Source organism: Lathyrus oleraceus, chromosome 4 (genome assembly GCF_024323335.1).
Source record: "Lathyrus oleraceus cultivar Zhongwan6 chromosome 4, CAAS_Psat_ZW6_1.0, whole genome shotgun sequence".
In the NCBI taxonomy this organism is placed as follows: Eukaryota; Viridiplantae; Streptophyta; class Magnoliopsida; order Fabales; family Fabaceae; genus Lathyrus; species Lathyrus oleraceus.
The window spans coordinates 136,144,770-136,160,018 of NC_066582.1; the positions used below are offsets into that span (position 1 = coordinate 136,144,770).

Sequence of the window (15,249 nt, forward strand, 5' to 3'; positions counted from 1 at the left end):
ATGTCGAAGTTCCTCTTATACAACACGTCGTCTTTGTTCAAGAAGAAACTGCCTGCCAATCTTCTCAAAGTCATTTTATCATTGTTGGATGCCTATGCAGGGTACTCTTGATTCTTCAGAAAGCATTTGATGTCGTGGTACCAGGGCTTGTCATCAACTACCAGTTCAGCAGCAAACACATACGTGGCCCTATCAAGGCGCATAACATCGATCCTGGGAACTTGGTTCCACCGAATTACCTTGATCATGGAAGATAGAGTAGCAAGAGCATCTGCCATCTGGTTCTCATCACGAGGTATATGATACAGCTTTACTGTTGTGAAGAAAGTCAACAGTCTTCTCGTGTAATCTCTGTAGGGGACCAAATTAGGCTGGAGAGTATTCCAATCACTATTCACTTGATTGATCATTAGAGCTGAATCTCCGAAGATGTCCAGAGTCTTGATTCTCAAATCAATGGCTTTCTTAATACCCAAGATACAGGCCTCATACTCAGCTTCATTATTGGTGCACTCGAAAGTTAGACGAGCGGTGAAAGGCATGTGGAAACCTTTTGGAGTGGTAATGACAACACCAATTCCACTTCCTTTGGCATTGACGGCCCCATCAAACATTAAAGTCCACTTTTCATCTGGGTCAGGTCCCTGCTCAACAACTGGCTCTTCACAGTCTTTCATCTTGAGGAACATGATGTCTTCTTCTGGAAAATCAAACTTCATCGGTTCATAATCATCAATCGGCTGCTGAGCAAGATAGTCTGACAGAATACTCCCTTTGATGGCTTTCTGGGATGTATACTGGATGTCGTACTCTGTCAGTACCATCTGCCAACGAGCAAACCTTCCGGTAAGAGCTGGCTTCTCGAATATATACTTGACCGGATCCATCTTGGAGATCAGTAAGGTTGTGTGAGTCAGCATGTATTATCTCAACCGCTTAGCAGCCCATGCAAGTGCACAACATGTCTTTTCAAGCATTGAGTATCTCGACTCGCAATCTGTGAATTTTTTACTCAGGTAGTAGATGGCATGCTCTTTCCTACCTGTCTCATCGTGTTGACCGAGAACACAACCCATAGAATTATCAAGTATTGTCAAATACATAATCAGTGGTCTCCCTGGGACTAGAGGCATAAGGATAGGAGGATTCTACAAATACTCTTTTATTTTTTCGAAAGCCCTCTAGCAATCATCATTCCACCCGATAGCCTGGTCTTTTCTTAACAATTTGAATATTGGCTCACACGTGGCTGTTAGGTGAGAGATGAACCTTGCAATGTAGTTCAACCTTCCTAAGAAACCCCAGACTTGTTTTTCTGTTCTTGGCTCATGCATTTCTTGTATCGCTTTCACTTTGGCAGGATCTACCTCAATCCCTTTTTCACTAACAATAAAACCCAGCAATTTTCTAGATCTCACCCCGAAAGTGCACTTGTTCGGATTAAGCCTCAGCTTGAATTTCCTCAAACGCTCAAACAGTTTCTGCAAATTCACCAAATGTTCTTCCTCCGTCTGAGATTTGGCAATCATATTGTCAACATAAACCTCGATTTCATGATGAATCATATCATGGAAAATAGTTACCATAGCTCGTTTATATGTTGCCCCAGCATTTTTCAGACCAAACGGCATCATCTTGTAACAGAAGGTGCCCCATGGGGTTATGAAAGTTGTTTTCTTCATGTCTTCTGGTGCCATCTTAATTTGATTATAGTCGGAGAAGCCATCCATAAAGGAGAATACCGAGAACTGAGCCGTGTTATCCACCAAAACATCGATGTGAGGTAATGGGAAATCATCTTTAGGACTAACTCTGTTCAGATCCCGGTAGTCAACACACATCCGTACCTTTCCATCCTTCTTAGGTACTGGAATGATGTTTGCAACCCAAGGCGGATAATTTGTAACCGCTAGAAACTCTGCATCCAACTGTTTTTCCACTTCTTCCTTTATCTTGACAGCCATCTCTGGTCTTGTTCTTCTGAGCTTATGCTTGACCGAAGGACAATCCTCTTTGAGAGGCAAACGGTGTACCACAATGTCTGTGTTAAGCCCTGGCATGTCTTGATAAGACCAGTAATTCAATCAGCCCCTTCTTCACATTATCTTCCAAAGCAACCCCTATCTTGATTTCTCTCTTGGCGTCCTCGATGCCGAGATTAATCACTTCAATAGACTCTTGATGCGGTTAAATGACCTTTTCCTCCTATTTTAACAACCTGGAAAGTTCTTCAGGGAGTTCACAGTCTTCATCACCCTCTTCTCCAGCTTGAAAGATTGGATTTTCAAAGTCGAAACGAGCCATAGCAGAACTGTTATCAATAGGATCCGGTGATGTGCATCTGCATGAGTGATGGTATGTGCTTATGAGTGTGAACAAGAAGTGAAAACTAAACAAAACATTGCCAAATGTATTGTTTTGATTTTTGATTTTTGAAAACTGCAAAGATAGAAAGACAGTGAACAAAATATTTGAATGCAAAAAGACGTCCTTTATTTATGATAAAAAAATGCAGGTATCCACATAGATGAGCCCTACAATGAGTCATTACGCCCTGGGCGGAACGTAAGACTTGGATATGCATGAATAAACAAAGAAAATTACTCTTCAAGAAGAGTGACTTGGATAATCTCTTCAGAAGACCAGTTACGGAGAAATTCGCCCGGGACCCTTGGACGCACCCAGTTGTCAATGTCGCAATCACTATCCTCATCTTCTTTGTTGATTGCAGAGACCTGGCCATACTGAATGATGCCAGCACTGGAGAAAGTAATCGGCCCCTAACGAGTCTGAGGTGTTGAAGTTGTAGAAGTCAGAGTTGGCTGATACCCAATCCCAAACTTGTCTTGCTTCATAGGTAAATCCAACAGACGTCCCCAACCGGGAGCAACACCTGAATTTACTAAGGCCTGTGTCTGCTTGAAGGACAAAATAGAGGCACCTGCTTCAACCTCTTCCACCGGAGCTGCATCCTTGACTTGAACTGCCTCAAAGGCCTGACACATGGTCTCATGAATATCACCTTCTACCTCTACATAATTGAATGAAGACAGGTGACTAACCAGAATATCCTCCTCACCACAGACAGTGATAATTCTTCCGTTGACCGGGAACTTGATCTTCTGATGCAAGGTCGAGGAGACTGCCCCGGCATTATGGATCAAAGGACGACCCAGCAAGCAGCTATACGAAGGACTGATATCCATCACATAGAAGACAGTGTTGAAGGTTTGTGATCCAATCTAAATTGGCAATTCTACCTCTCCGAACACCGACCTCTTAGAACCATCGAAGGCTCTCACCACAAGATCGGAAGGCTTCAAGATCAAACCTTCTACATCTAACTTTGACAGGGCTCTCTTGGGTAGCACGTTGAGAGAGGAACCTGTATCCACCAGAACATGGGATAACACAATGTCTTTGCATTCCATCGAGATGTGCAAAGCCTTGTTATGATTGCGTCCAGCTGGCGTCAAGTCAGAATCAGTAAAACCCAACCCGTTGCTTGCATGAACATTCGCAACGATCCCTTCTAATTGGTTCACTGAGATCTCCTGAGGCACATATGCAGCATTAAGGACCTTCAGGAGTGCCTCCTTGTGTGCCTCCGAACACAGCAGGAGTGAGAGAATAGATATCTTAGACGGTGTCTGAATCAACTGATCGACTACCTTGTAGTCTCTTTTCTTTATAATTCTCAAGAGCTCGTCCACATATTTCGCAAAAGCAGGCTCAGAGCCAGCCTGTGGTGCAGGGGTACCCTCATTCACAACTTGCTTGCCTTTGGCCTTCGCCGCGGCGTCAGCACTATCAGATTGGGTAGCTGGTGGTGAGAATAGTCTACCACTTCTGGTGAATCGCCCGATTCCACCTACATTGTCCACTGCGGGATCTTTTACCTCAACTCCGGGTCCAGACTTCTGATCTTGCACCTCTTCTACTTTCAGTGGCTGCTCCACTCTATGATCATATGTGTACACACTCCCCCCGTAATGCCAAGGAATGGCCCTTTCGCTGGTGAAAGGTAAAGGACCAGGGGTCGTGATGGTCATAGTGGATTGATGCGGTCGCACTAGTGGTACCGGTTGCGCTACTGGCACACTGATCTAAGCGGTCGGGTAGAAAATTGTGATAGTGGCGACGTCACAGTCATACTCAGAAATCTTATTCATTGAAAAACAAGCATCCGGAACATCGGAATCAGGTTCAACAAGTACATTAGAATCAAGCATAATGTTTGGAATATCAACAATAGCATCAGGAAAATCAATTACATCATTGGGAATTAAAAAATCAGCAGGAACAATATTTGTAAATTCATCAACGACAATGGCATCTTCAGGCAAGAGAGGATTAGCATCTGCATTCTTAACAACCCCTTCAATAACCCCTTCAATAGACTTTCGGGAAGATAGGTCTTCAGCTTGAAGGATACCATCGTCAAGAAAGGCCTGGATACCCTACTGCAGCTTCACACAACCCCCACTCTGTGCAGTACAACCCAAACAACCGCTCCCACAGCCGGGGAAAACATCTGCCTTTAGCAAGTATTCTTTGATTTCTAACAGCGGAGTCTTCAGTTTCAACACCTCCTTGACGGATTTGGCTTCTCCTTCGACCATGTTAACATTTGCCCTACCATGCTGTGACATAGGATTGTTGACAACATTAGGAGTCGACGCAAAGTTAATGGCCTTTGAGTCAATAAGGTCCTGAACTACGTGCTTAAAAGCTTTGCAGTTCTCAATAGTGTGGCCAGGTGCCCCAGAGTGGAACTCACACCTAGCATTGGCGTCATAACCCACTGGAAGCCTGCCAATAGGAGGAGCCAAAGTGCGTAACTGCACAAGTTGTAATTGTTGAAGGTTGGGAAGCAACTGGGCGTACGACATCAGAAGAGTGTCGAAACGCCTATCCAACATCCTTTGTCTCTGTTGGTAGGCAGGTTTGTCACCCTGTTGTTGTTGGTACTGATTTTGTTGACGTTGAGGTTGTTGTTGTTGAACTGGTGCTGCAGCCGGAATGGTCACAGCTGCAACATAGGGTTGCTGATGGTAATTCTGAAAACTGCTCCTTCGGTTACCTCTGCTCTGATAAGAAGACACATCATTTGCATCCCCTTCTCTCCTCTTCTGTCCTCCTAAGAACGACATATTTGACCCCGAAGATGATCCAACCCCATTTTGGATCTTACACGTCTTCAAGTAGTTCTCCACCCTCTCACCGGTAAAGACCACATCAGCAAAATTGGAGGCGTTGCAACCAACCAGACGCTCCAAATAAGATCCAGGCAGTGTGTTCATAAACATGTTGGCCATCTCTTTCTCCAACATAGGAGGCTGAACACGGGAAGCTATCTCTCTCCAGCGTTGAGCATATTCTTTGAAGCACTCGTTGCTCTTGAGAGACAGATTCTGGAGTTGAGTTCTGTCAGGTGCCATATCCGCATTGTATTGATATTGCTTCACAAAGGCCTCAGCCAAGTCTCTCCAACAGCGAATATGGGCTTTGTCCAGCCTCATATACCACTCCAAGGATGCCCCAGCTAGGCTGTCCTGGAAGAAATACATGAGCAGCTTCTCATCATCAGAACACACAACCATCTTGCGGAAGTAAGCTTGTACGTGAGTCTTCGGGCAAGAGTTTCCATTGTATTTATCAAAAACGGGGACTCTGAACTTTGGTGGAACTCTCACACCTAGGACCAGCCCCAAGTTAGCAACATCCCTTCCAAGAGCATTCTGCCCTTCCACAACTTTCAACCTCTCTTCCAGTCTCCGAAACATAGGGTCCATATCATGGCCCATGCCAAAGTCCTCCTGAAGCAGGGGGAACTGATCCTCCTGATCATCATGGATGGGTTGTTGATCAAGGTTGACATGTGGGATAGGGATAGTCGCCGGTCCATTGGGTTCATTAGCCTCTCCAGCTGGAGGATCAGCCACAACCTCCGGTTGAGTAGTAGGGGGATTCCTCTGTACCAACAATCTAAGCTCCTGCTGTCCCTGAGCCACTCCTTGGACCACTTCCATGAACTGATTCATGTGAATCCTCATCTCAGCAAGCTCTGCTTGTAGACCTTCCATTGCTCTCTGTTGATTCCTGCGAGTACCGTATCGGTGAATGCCTGAGTCAGCTATCCTGCTAGTGGAATACCAAACAAAATGAGAACACTGCGGCGGTACCTGTTATGCAAGACATGCTAATGAATATGCAAATGCAATGACATGTTTATCAATTCCAAAAGGTATTCTACCCCTTGATTCCAGTCTCACATCAGATAAACTATCCATCTTAAGAGAACCAGAAAACCCCGACTAGAATCAAGAAGAAGATATAAACCCCTAGAAATAGATAAACATGTGTTAAATGATATGAATGCGAAATGATGTGATGCAATGCAGTGACATGGGAATCAGGATTGCTGTATCCACTTGAACAACTGTCAGGTCACACTGTCTGAAGAGAAAACCACTGAGGAACATATAAGAGATCAAAGCTCTGTTCCAACAAAAATACCAGAAAACCGGGTTGGCTGAAGGTCAAGGTTTCCTGAATTTAGCCCGTCCCTCACTGGTAGGTTCTAAGAACAGAAGTTTGCCAGCTTCTAGCCCTTAAGTCGAGAATAATACGTTTACCACCGAAGGTTTGGAATTATTACGAGACCAAAGACCTCCACTGACTCCCCTCAACAGAACATCCTAAAAGCAAGTTCCCAGCCTCGGGGTCCTCAGATTGAGCAGCGAGAATGCGCCCACCAGAGCTAACATAACCGCGTCTCGGAGGAGAGGCCTCGGCTGAGTCCTCGGGAAATGGTCACCAAAGTCGACGATTTCTAAAGGAACATCTTGTCGTTACGGAACACCCGTAGGACAGAATATATCCAAAAGAAACCTCGTCTGGGTGTGGGTCTTCATGAACGACTTAACGTAGCAACATACTACGCAAGCCACATGACTATCCACTCTAAAACCTGTGTGTACACTCAAGCCTGGGTAGTAGGCTTATCTCTCATAGAACAACCCATCCCAACAAACAACCAACCCAACAGATCCAACAGATACATCAATGATATGTACACAATACAATAAGATAAAGCAGATAAATGCTGAAAGTAAATAACTGTACAAAAGAATAAACACCCAACAAACAAGAAACTCACAAAAGCTAGGAGAGACTCGCATAGGGAAACCAGGGTCCCCAACAGAGTCGCCAGCTGTCGCAACTGAAATGCGAAAAAATCACAACCGGCGAAGAAAAGAAACAGAAGAGTCGCCACCGTTCGTTATTTATCCCAAAGGAGGGAAAGGAAATGATCGAAGAAAACCTAGAGAGAAGGAAAAGACAAGGTCTCGCAACCAAATCTTGGGTTCGGGAGTCGATTATGCAAAGGGAAGGTATTAGCACCCCTACGCATCCGTAGTACTCTACGGGATCCACTCTTGTTGTTCTAGTCTAAAGGGTGTAGGTATATCTAAAGTACTATCTGCTAAAAGAAGGTCAAAAGAAAATGACTCGCAAGGATGTCGCATCCACTGCCTACATATCTCATCTGAGTATGAGAATTAGAGTCTTCGTAGCTCGGCTACCTATGGGTTAAAGAGAAGTGTGCTCGGTAAGACATCGCGTCTTAGGCCTACGTATCTCATATAGAATGAGAATCAGAGCAAAACGTAGTTCAATTAACTATGGGAACAAAGGTCTCGATTGCAACTAGGGCAAGAGAAAGGGAAGGTCTCGATCGCAACGAGGGCGAGAGAAAGGAATCGCAGCAAGGGCGAAAGCAAACAAGGATTAGTTATTAGTTATCAGTCAAACTCGGCAAGACATCGCGTCTTGTGCCTACGTATCTCATCTGAACATGAGAATCAGAGTTGTCGTAGTTCGACTAACTTGGGTTTAAGGATTGCCATCTGAACATGGACTTTACAAAAGAGGATACCAGTTGTGTCAAAGGAGAGTGGGCTATGTGTTCAACGTCCTAGCAGTAGTTGTCGCAGCTCGCTGAATCGAGTCTTAGGCAGTTACCTCTTTGCAATAGAACGGACTGACATGCCACAAGATCGGAGACGCACGGAAGGTCTAAAAATGGTGAAGCTCTGCCCTAGAGTTGTCATGCAATGTGGACCTATGTGTTAGGATTTACAAAGGGAACATCTACCTAATGTTAGCATGCAAAGAATAAGGGAATTCTATCTATGTTATCATACAAAGGGTTCTACCTAATGGGTGCTACCTAAACAGAACAAGAGTCGACAGATGGAGCAAGGAGAGGAGCCACAGATAAGGGTAGATGGCGATGCATGAAGCAATCGACTTACAGGTAGATGGCGATGCTTGAATCAATCGACTTAAAATAGAAATGGCGATGCCTGAAGCAATCGACTTACAAGAGGGTGGATGAATACGTGTTGGTTTTGTTAAGTATTGAAAATGATTACTCGATGTTGGATCGAGCTTTTGATCTTGTTTTGAAATGATTATCGGATGTTCGTTTTAATTCTTGTATTAATAGATGAATAAAGAATAAAAGAATAAACATTATACACTTCATGGGAGAAGGGTACATTTGTTATGAATGGGGATGGTTCATGTCAATCAAACAATAAGAATATATGCCCCATACATCATACAAGTAGGCAATAGTTATCAATCAGATCGGATAAGTAAATAAGGATATAATCAAATCAAAGAATCAAATAATGGAGTAAAGGAGCATTAAACAATGTATGGGAGTATGAATATGTTGAACAGTCAAGCAATAGAATCATGGATAAAAGAAACAAGTATAACAGATAACAGATGAATCAGACAGATGAAAATGTGCACAAAAGGGTCCACTGAATAATTTAATCAGGAAATGAGGTAAGGACCAAATAAAATCAATATGAAAAGCCTCTAATACATGGCATATGAGATGGACAAGGGTGGATCAAAAGATCTCTTCAATTGCCATAAGCAATCCCTAAGTCAAACATCGATCATAAAGAAGTCAACTGAACATTCGGGTCAACTTAAAAAATATCAAATTAATCAAGAAAATTATGAAAAATTAAATTAAGTTAGGTGGCGTCAGGACATCATCATCCCTCAAAAATATTTTTAAAATAATGAAAATTGGTGCATAAATTAATTGAAATAAAACAGAGATCAAACCAAAAGTCAACCAACAAGACTAGGTCAAAATTAAATCCAAAATAAATTGAAAATGGGAAATAAAATTCCAAGAAAAGGTCAGGTTGATTATGGGACAGTGGTCAACCTTCATCCCAAAAATCAAAAGCTAAAAATAATTTTAAGACATAAAAATAAAATCAAGAAAAAATATGTGCTAAAATGGACCATTTGGAAAGAATAATTAAAATAAAATATTAACATTAAATAAATACGAAAATAAAAATTAAATAAAATTAAATAAGACATTAAGACATATGAAAATTATTTTTGGACATTTTTATGAATAAAGAAAACATTTTAAAATAATTAAAATCACAACAGAAAAATAAATGTGAGTTGAAAAAGAAAATGAAAATAAATGGATTGGTGTTGATGGGCCCTGAAAGGGAGGTGTGGAAAGCTATGGGCGCAAGGCCCATAACCCAAACCAAATATCCAGGCGTGAGAAAATGGAATGTACATTTTAATTAAAAAATTCATGTAACATTGTGTCAATTGGTCAAGGTCATTTTAAGTGACTAGAAGACAAAATAGTATGGGCGGCCCAAATTAGAATACCAGCGCCTGATCTAATGGCTTATAAGCGTGCCACATAATCATCTTCTTCACAAACCAAAAACCCTAGCCATGCATGCAGAAACGCGTGAAAACGCAGTGGATTTCTTCCATCTTCCACTCAATAATACGCATGCCATAGTGCACCAAATGAGATGAAGTAAAAACCAAAATTCAAGTACAAAATGTGTAGATTAACATGGTATCCTTGTTTGAATAAAATGATGACTTAATCATGGAGAAAAGTTGACCACAAGATGACAACATGGCCACAGGCAAAGGTAAAAACTCAGCATGCATAAATTAGTAACATGGACATTGCCTCATATGGAGGGCTTCACAAGTACATGATTGGCATGGTAATGATGATGAGCATGATAAGAAAGCATATAAATAGCATGGTGAACAATAATAAGCATATATATATTAATACATGGCCATGGAAGATGGAGTAATATGGTTACCTTGCCTTGCTTGCCACGAAAATTCACCAATGCCTCTTTTAGGTTTATGGTTTGCAACTTTTAAATAGGGTGGATCACATGCTTCATGGGCTTTGAAATAATTGATTTATTCATAAGCAACAATAATGCGAAAGTGAGGTGTATTAGGGCATGTGAAATGTTGTTATTTTTGGCCAAACTTAAGTGAATGAATATCCAATGCATGGCCACAAGAGGTAGCAACAACGTGGGCTGGTTTGCAGCATAACTTGGCAAGCAAGAAATCCATTCCAAGGTGGTGACTTTATGGCCATGTAACTTGATGCTCAAGTCACCAATTGGAGAAATAATGCAAACAGTAGCAAGATATCGTGGAGTATGTCATTTTTAATATTGAGCACAAGTGGAAAGGATGAATGGAAGAAGGTGAAAAATAGCCCTCAAGTTCATGTCTCACCATGCAAAACTGATTGGGCAGGTTTGGCCTAAATGTTGCTTAGAAAATCAAGTCATGATGCCCACTTTAGGTGAATGTATCTCTCAAACCATAGATCCAAATGAGATGATTCCAAAAGGATGAGAAATAGGACATGGCAAGGTACAATTGTTGTGAAGAAAACATTTTCAAATAATGCCTTGAAGTGCAAGAAAACTGACCAAGAAGTCTTGACAAACTTTGAAGATTTTTGGACTTAGAAATTTTTCTAAGTGTCATAAAAATATGTCTCACTTTGACTAAGCATAACTTTCTCAATTTTAATCCAAATGGAGCAAACTTTATATCTCTAGAATGCTTGGAACAAGAAGAATAACTTTCATGTTGGAGAAATTTCAAATGGCACTTTTATCTTGATGAAAAATGGGCTTAAAGTGAATGCAACAATCATGAAAACTTGCCCTAAATGGAAAGTCAACCATTTCCAAATTAAGTAATTTTTCCAATTCCTGATTAAATGATGAATCCATGATCCAACCTTGATCAAATTTCACATGTAGGCTCCCTTAGGCATGGATTTTGAGATTCCACTCTCAAAATGTCAGGAGTTGACTTTTCTGGCCCCACAGTTGACTTTTCCCAAACTGTCTGATTCCCGATTCCAGTGATCAATTGAAGCACTTCTGGCTCAAATAAAGAGCTGATTTTTTTCATGTAGACCCTTGTGGACATATGGAGGGCCATGGAAAAGAGGTTCACCCAAAGAATCAGAAATAAAGTGATTTTATACCAAACCCTAGATTTAGGGCAAAATGATCAAGAATTGATTGCACTGATTGTCAATGGATCTTTCTGAGATAATTGTGAATCTTCCTAGGCCAAGATGCCTCTCTAATCATGACATGGATGGGCCCATCTACTTCCAACCAAACATTGCCTGTTGCAGGTAGCCTTGAAACCCTAATTTCTTGATTTAATCCAGATGAACACTCTGATAGCTCTGAATCCTTCACTGATGAACTGAGGACCTTAATAAGATACCTGGACCCCCTTGAGACCCTTGAGACTTGTATACTTGGAGAATGAAGTCCAATTCTCAATCTTTCTTTGTGTGGGCTACTTCTGTTAAGGAGTGATCAATCAAAACCTGATTCCCAAGTCACTAATGCAGTATGCAATGAGTATGACCTAGTATGATGCTAATGAAGTGTGAAACATAATCCCATGCTTCCAATAAAAATGAAGGGTAAATTTTGGGGTATTACAACTGATAAGGAGGAATATAAGAGAAAAAATGTCAAACATGGGTTAGATCAGGCTGATAGCTACTTGAATACCATTAAAAGCCAACTGAAAGAGGCTGAGAGGGATTGTCGTGAGTAAGAGAAATGGTGCAAGCTCGCCACAAAACAAAAGAAGGAGATAAGAGAGGCGCTTGAGGCTAAGATAGCCAACCTCAGTGTTTCACTCTATGAATCAAAAGAAAGGGAAGAACGAGAACACCGTAGTAAAGAGAGTGCTCTGGCTGCTACTCAGGTTACACCTGAAATATGGAAAGGAAAGTGCCATGAGGCTGAAAATGCTAATGAGTGGGAACGATACTGGAGAGGCCGACATGACTCTTTGCTACGGGAAGGTGAAGATTGGATGAACGCAAGGGAAAATGTGAATGCTAGTTTGGTAGCCTGCGAGGAAACCATCCAGTTTTTACATGAACAAAGAAATGAGTATCGAGACAAGTTTGCCAGTTTGATAGACTTCTGTAATGGCATGGCTAAGAATGTGCCTTTGATGCTAAGATGTGCTCTGGAAGACATAGACAATTATAACATCCCTCCTTCAGTGACCGACTTTATTTATCTTTGTGAAGACATGATGAAAAGGTTCAAAGGAGAGTTGGAAGAGCTCAACAAACAGAAGCCTACAGTCTAACCCTGTCGTTTTGTACTTTCCTTTATGTTTGAAAGAATATTTTGTACTCAATCCTTGTACTCTGTTTTGAATTGAATGAATGAAGGATTTTGAGTTTCTTTTTTACAAAAAGTTTGGTTCCATTCTTGTTTTATTCCCCGTGATCTCTTTGAATGCTTGCTAAATAACAAGGAATCTAACACGGTTCCCTGAAAATAAAATTGAACATAAGCATAAAATACATTTTTTTTATATAGCTACGTGCGTTAAAGTATGCATCATGCATTTCATTTCTCAAAACAAAAATTCATTTCATTTTTTCCTCGTCTCCAGTAGTTCAAGCTGATTCCTTAACGTGCATACGCTACTCACTCCAACACAAGAAGAATCATGGATGTAGTTCGAGAAGAACAAGCTACCTTCAGAGAGGAGATGGACTCTGTCAAAAGCAAGATTGAGCAGATCTTTGAGGCTATACAAGCTCTGGCTAGAAGGGAAGAAGAGGCTCGTGTTGCCGCTGCTGCAAGGAACGATGCCCTAGTTCAAGGGGTTGCTCTTCAGTCAGGACCTTCAGTTCCTATTCCAAATCCTGTTATCTATGGTCTTCCTCCAGGTTTTGTTCCACCGCCTGAAAGAACTGATGTGCCTCCACCTGCGCATACTTCTGGAGTAGCTGAGGGAGTCGTTGTGCAAGGACCTCCGATAGTCAATCAAGTAGGCATTCCCCGCACTGATGAGGAGCTCCAGGACGAGTTTGAAATGCAGAATTACAATGGAGCTACTCCAATGGTCATCCCTACTGCTGCCCAAGATTCTGAGGCTATCTTGATGTGCCGTGCTCTGGCCGAAAAGCTAAGAATCTTGGAAGGACATAACTCAACCCGATTAAATGCCTTGGAGATGTGTCTGGTCCCAGTCGCAGTAATTCCTCCAAAATTCAAAGCGCCTAAATTTGAAAAATATGAAGGTCTCACATGTCCTAACATAAACTTGAAAATGTATTGCAGAAAAATGGTTGCCTATGCTAGAGATGATAAGCTCATGATCCATTGCTTTCAGGATAGTCTAACTGAGGCATCTTTGGATTGGTACATGCAGTTGGAGTGTATCAACATCCACACTTGGGATGAGTTAGCTGAAGCATTTGCAAACCAATACAAATATAATACTGACATGGCACCAAACCGTACTCAGCTTCAGAGTATGGCCCAGAAAGACAATGAATCTTTTAAAGAATACGCACAATGCTAGAGAGAATTGGCTGCAAGGGTGCACCCGCCTTTGGTTGATCGTGAATTGATTGACATTTTCATGGGTACCTTGCAGGGCCAATATTATGAAAGATTGATCAGTAGTGTGTCCATAGGATTTTCTGACATGGTGATCATGGGTGAAAGAGTAGAGGAAGGATTGAAAAGTGGTAAAATCCAAGGAGGTTCCAGCAGTCAACCAATCTTGAAGAAGCCTTTCAACAGATTCAAGAGGAAGGAGGGTGAGACTAGTGTCATTTCTTCTCAAAGGGGGAGGGCACCATACAAGGCTCCTGCTTTTGTGCCTTATTATCAGTACCCTTATGTAGCGGCTGCTTAATATCCAACCATGCCTTACCGTCCAATTGCTTCTGTTCCTATTCCAGCTCCGATACCTCACTATAAAGTTCCAGTTCCTCAATATCAAACTCCACAACCTCAGTTCTAGGCTCCTCCACCTCAATATCAATAGAGAAATCAACAGAACAATCAACCATGTCTAGTTTATCAGCAACAACCAAATCAACAAAGGGCATATCAATAGTACAATAATGTGAATACCACTCCTATCCCAATGACTTACACTCAATTGCTGCCATATCTAATTCAAAATGGGACTGTCGTGCCAAGGGCATTGCCTCCAATGCCGAAGCCGCATAAGCCTTGGTATGATGAGAATGCTAGATGTGCCTTTCATGCTAATTCAGAGGGGCATACAACATAGAATTGCAAGGTGTTCAAGCTCCGGGTTCAAGAGTTGATAGATCAGAAAATATTGTCTTTTGTTGATGTTCCAAATGTGGGGAACAATCCTTTTCCTAAACATGATGGTGCAGGTGTCAATGCTATAGAAAGTTCAATTGATGATGGATTGATAAAGGATGTGTTCAAGTTGAAGACTCTTTTAACAGTGGTCCATGCTAGATTGATGGAAGCAAAATTGATGAATGGAGTACATGATAATTATGTGGTGTGTTCATCCAACCCTGATCAGTATGGTGAATTCAAAATTTGTCTTCAATGTCTGATGGATCAGCGGGTTATTCAGTTCACCAGAGCAAAGATTGATGAGGATGTTGTTGTGATTGTGCCTGTGTTTGATCAAGAGAGGCTTCCCAAGCCTTTTGTGGTCCCTTATCAGAGAAATGTTGACCTAGAGCCAGTGAAGAAGATTAAGCCCATGGTTATCTATGTTCCCGCTCCATTCTCATTTGATAGTACCAAAGCAGTTCCTTGGAACTATGAGCCTGTAGTTTATGTGGGTAATAAACCAGTAATCTTGAAAGAGCCAGATGTGACTAACATCGCTGGAGCTAGTGGTGTGACTCGGAGTGGAAGGGTTTTCGCTCCTGAAGTGATCCCAAACAAAGAAAGTGCACCAACAGTTGAACCAACAAAGGGGGAAAGAGGTGAATCCTCCAGAATCAGGAGAAGGCTCATCTAAGAAAGCAGTGACTGCTGAAGAGGATAGAGAATT

At 41.8% G+C, this 15,249-nt stretch overlaps 1 protein-coding gene across 1 annotated transcript; it reads left to right on the forward strand.

Annotated features, from left to right (window-relative positions):
• The first annotated feature begins 12,912 nt into the window (after positions 1-12,912).
• Positions 12,913-13,773, forward strand: LOC127136397 (uncharacterized). Its single transcript, XM_051062956.1, has one exon. It carries the CDS (start codon positions 12,913-12,915, stop codon positions 13,771-13,773), a length of 861 nt encoding a protein of 286 aa, XP_050918913.1.
• The last annotated feature ends 1,476 nt before the right edge of the window (positions 13,774-15,249 follow it).

Excerpts from the sequence above, each read along its gene's own strand:
- LOC127136397 (XM_051062956.1), top strand. The coding sequence starts at position 12,913 with ATGGATGTAGTTCGAGAAGAACAAGCTACCTTCAGAGAGGAGATGGAC.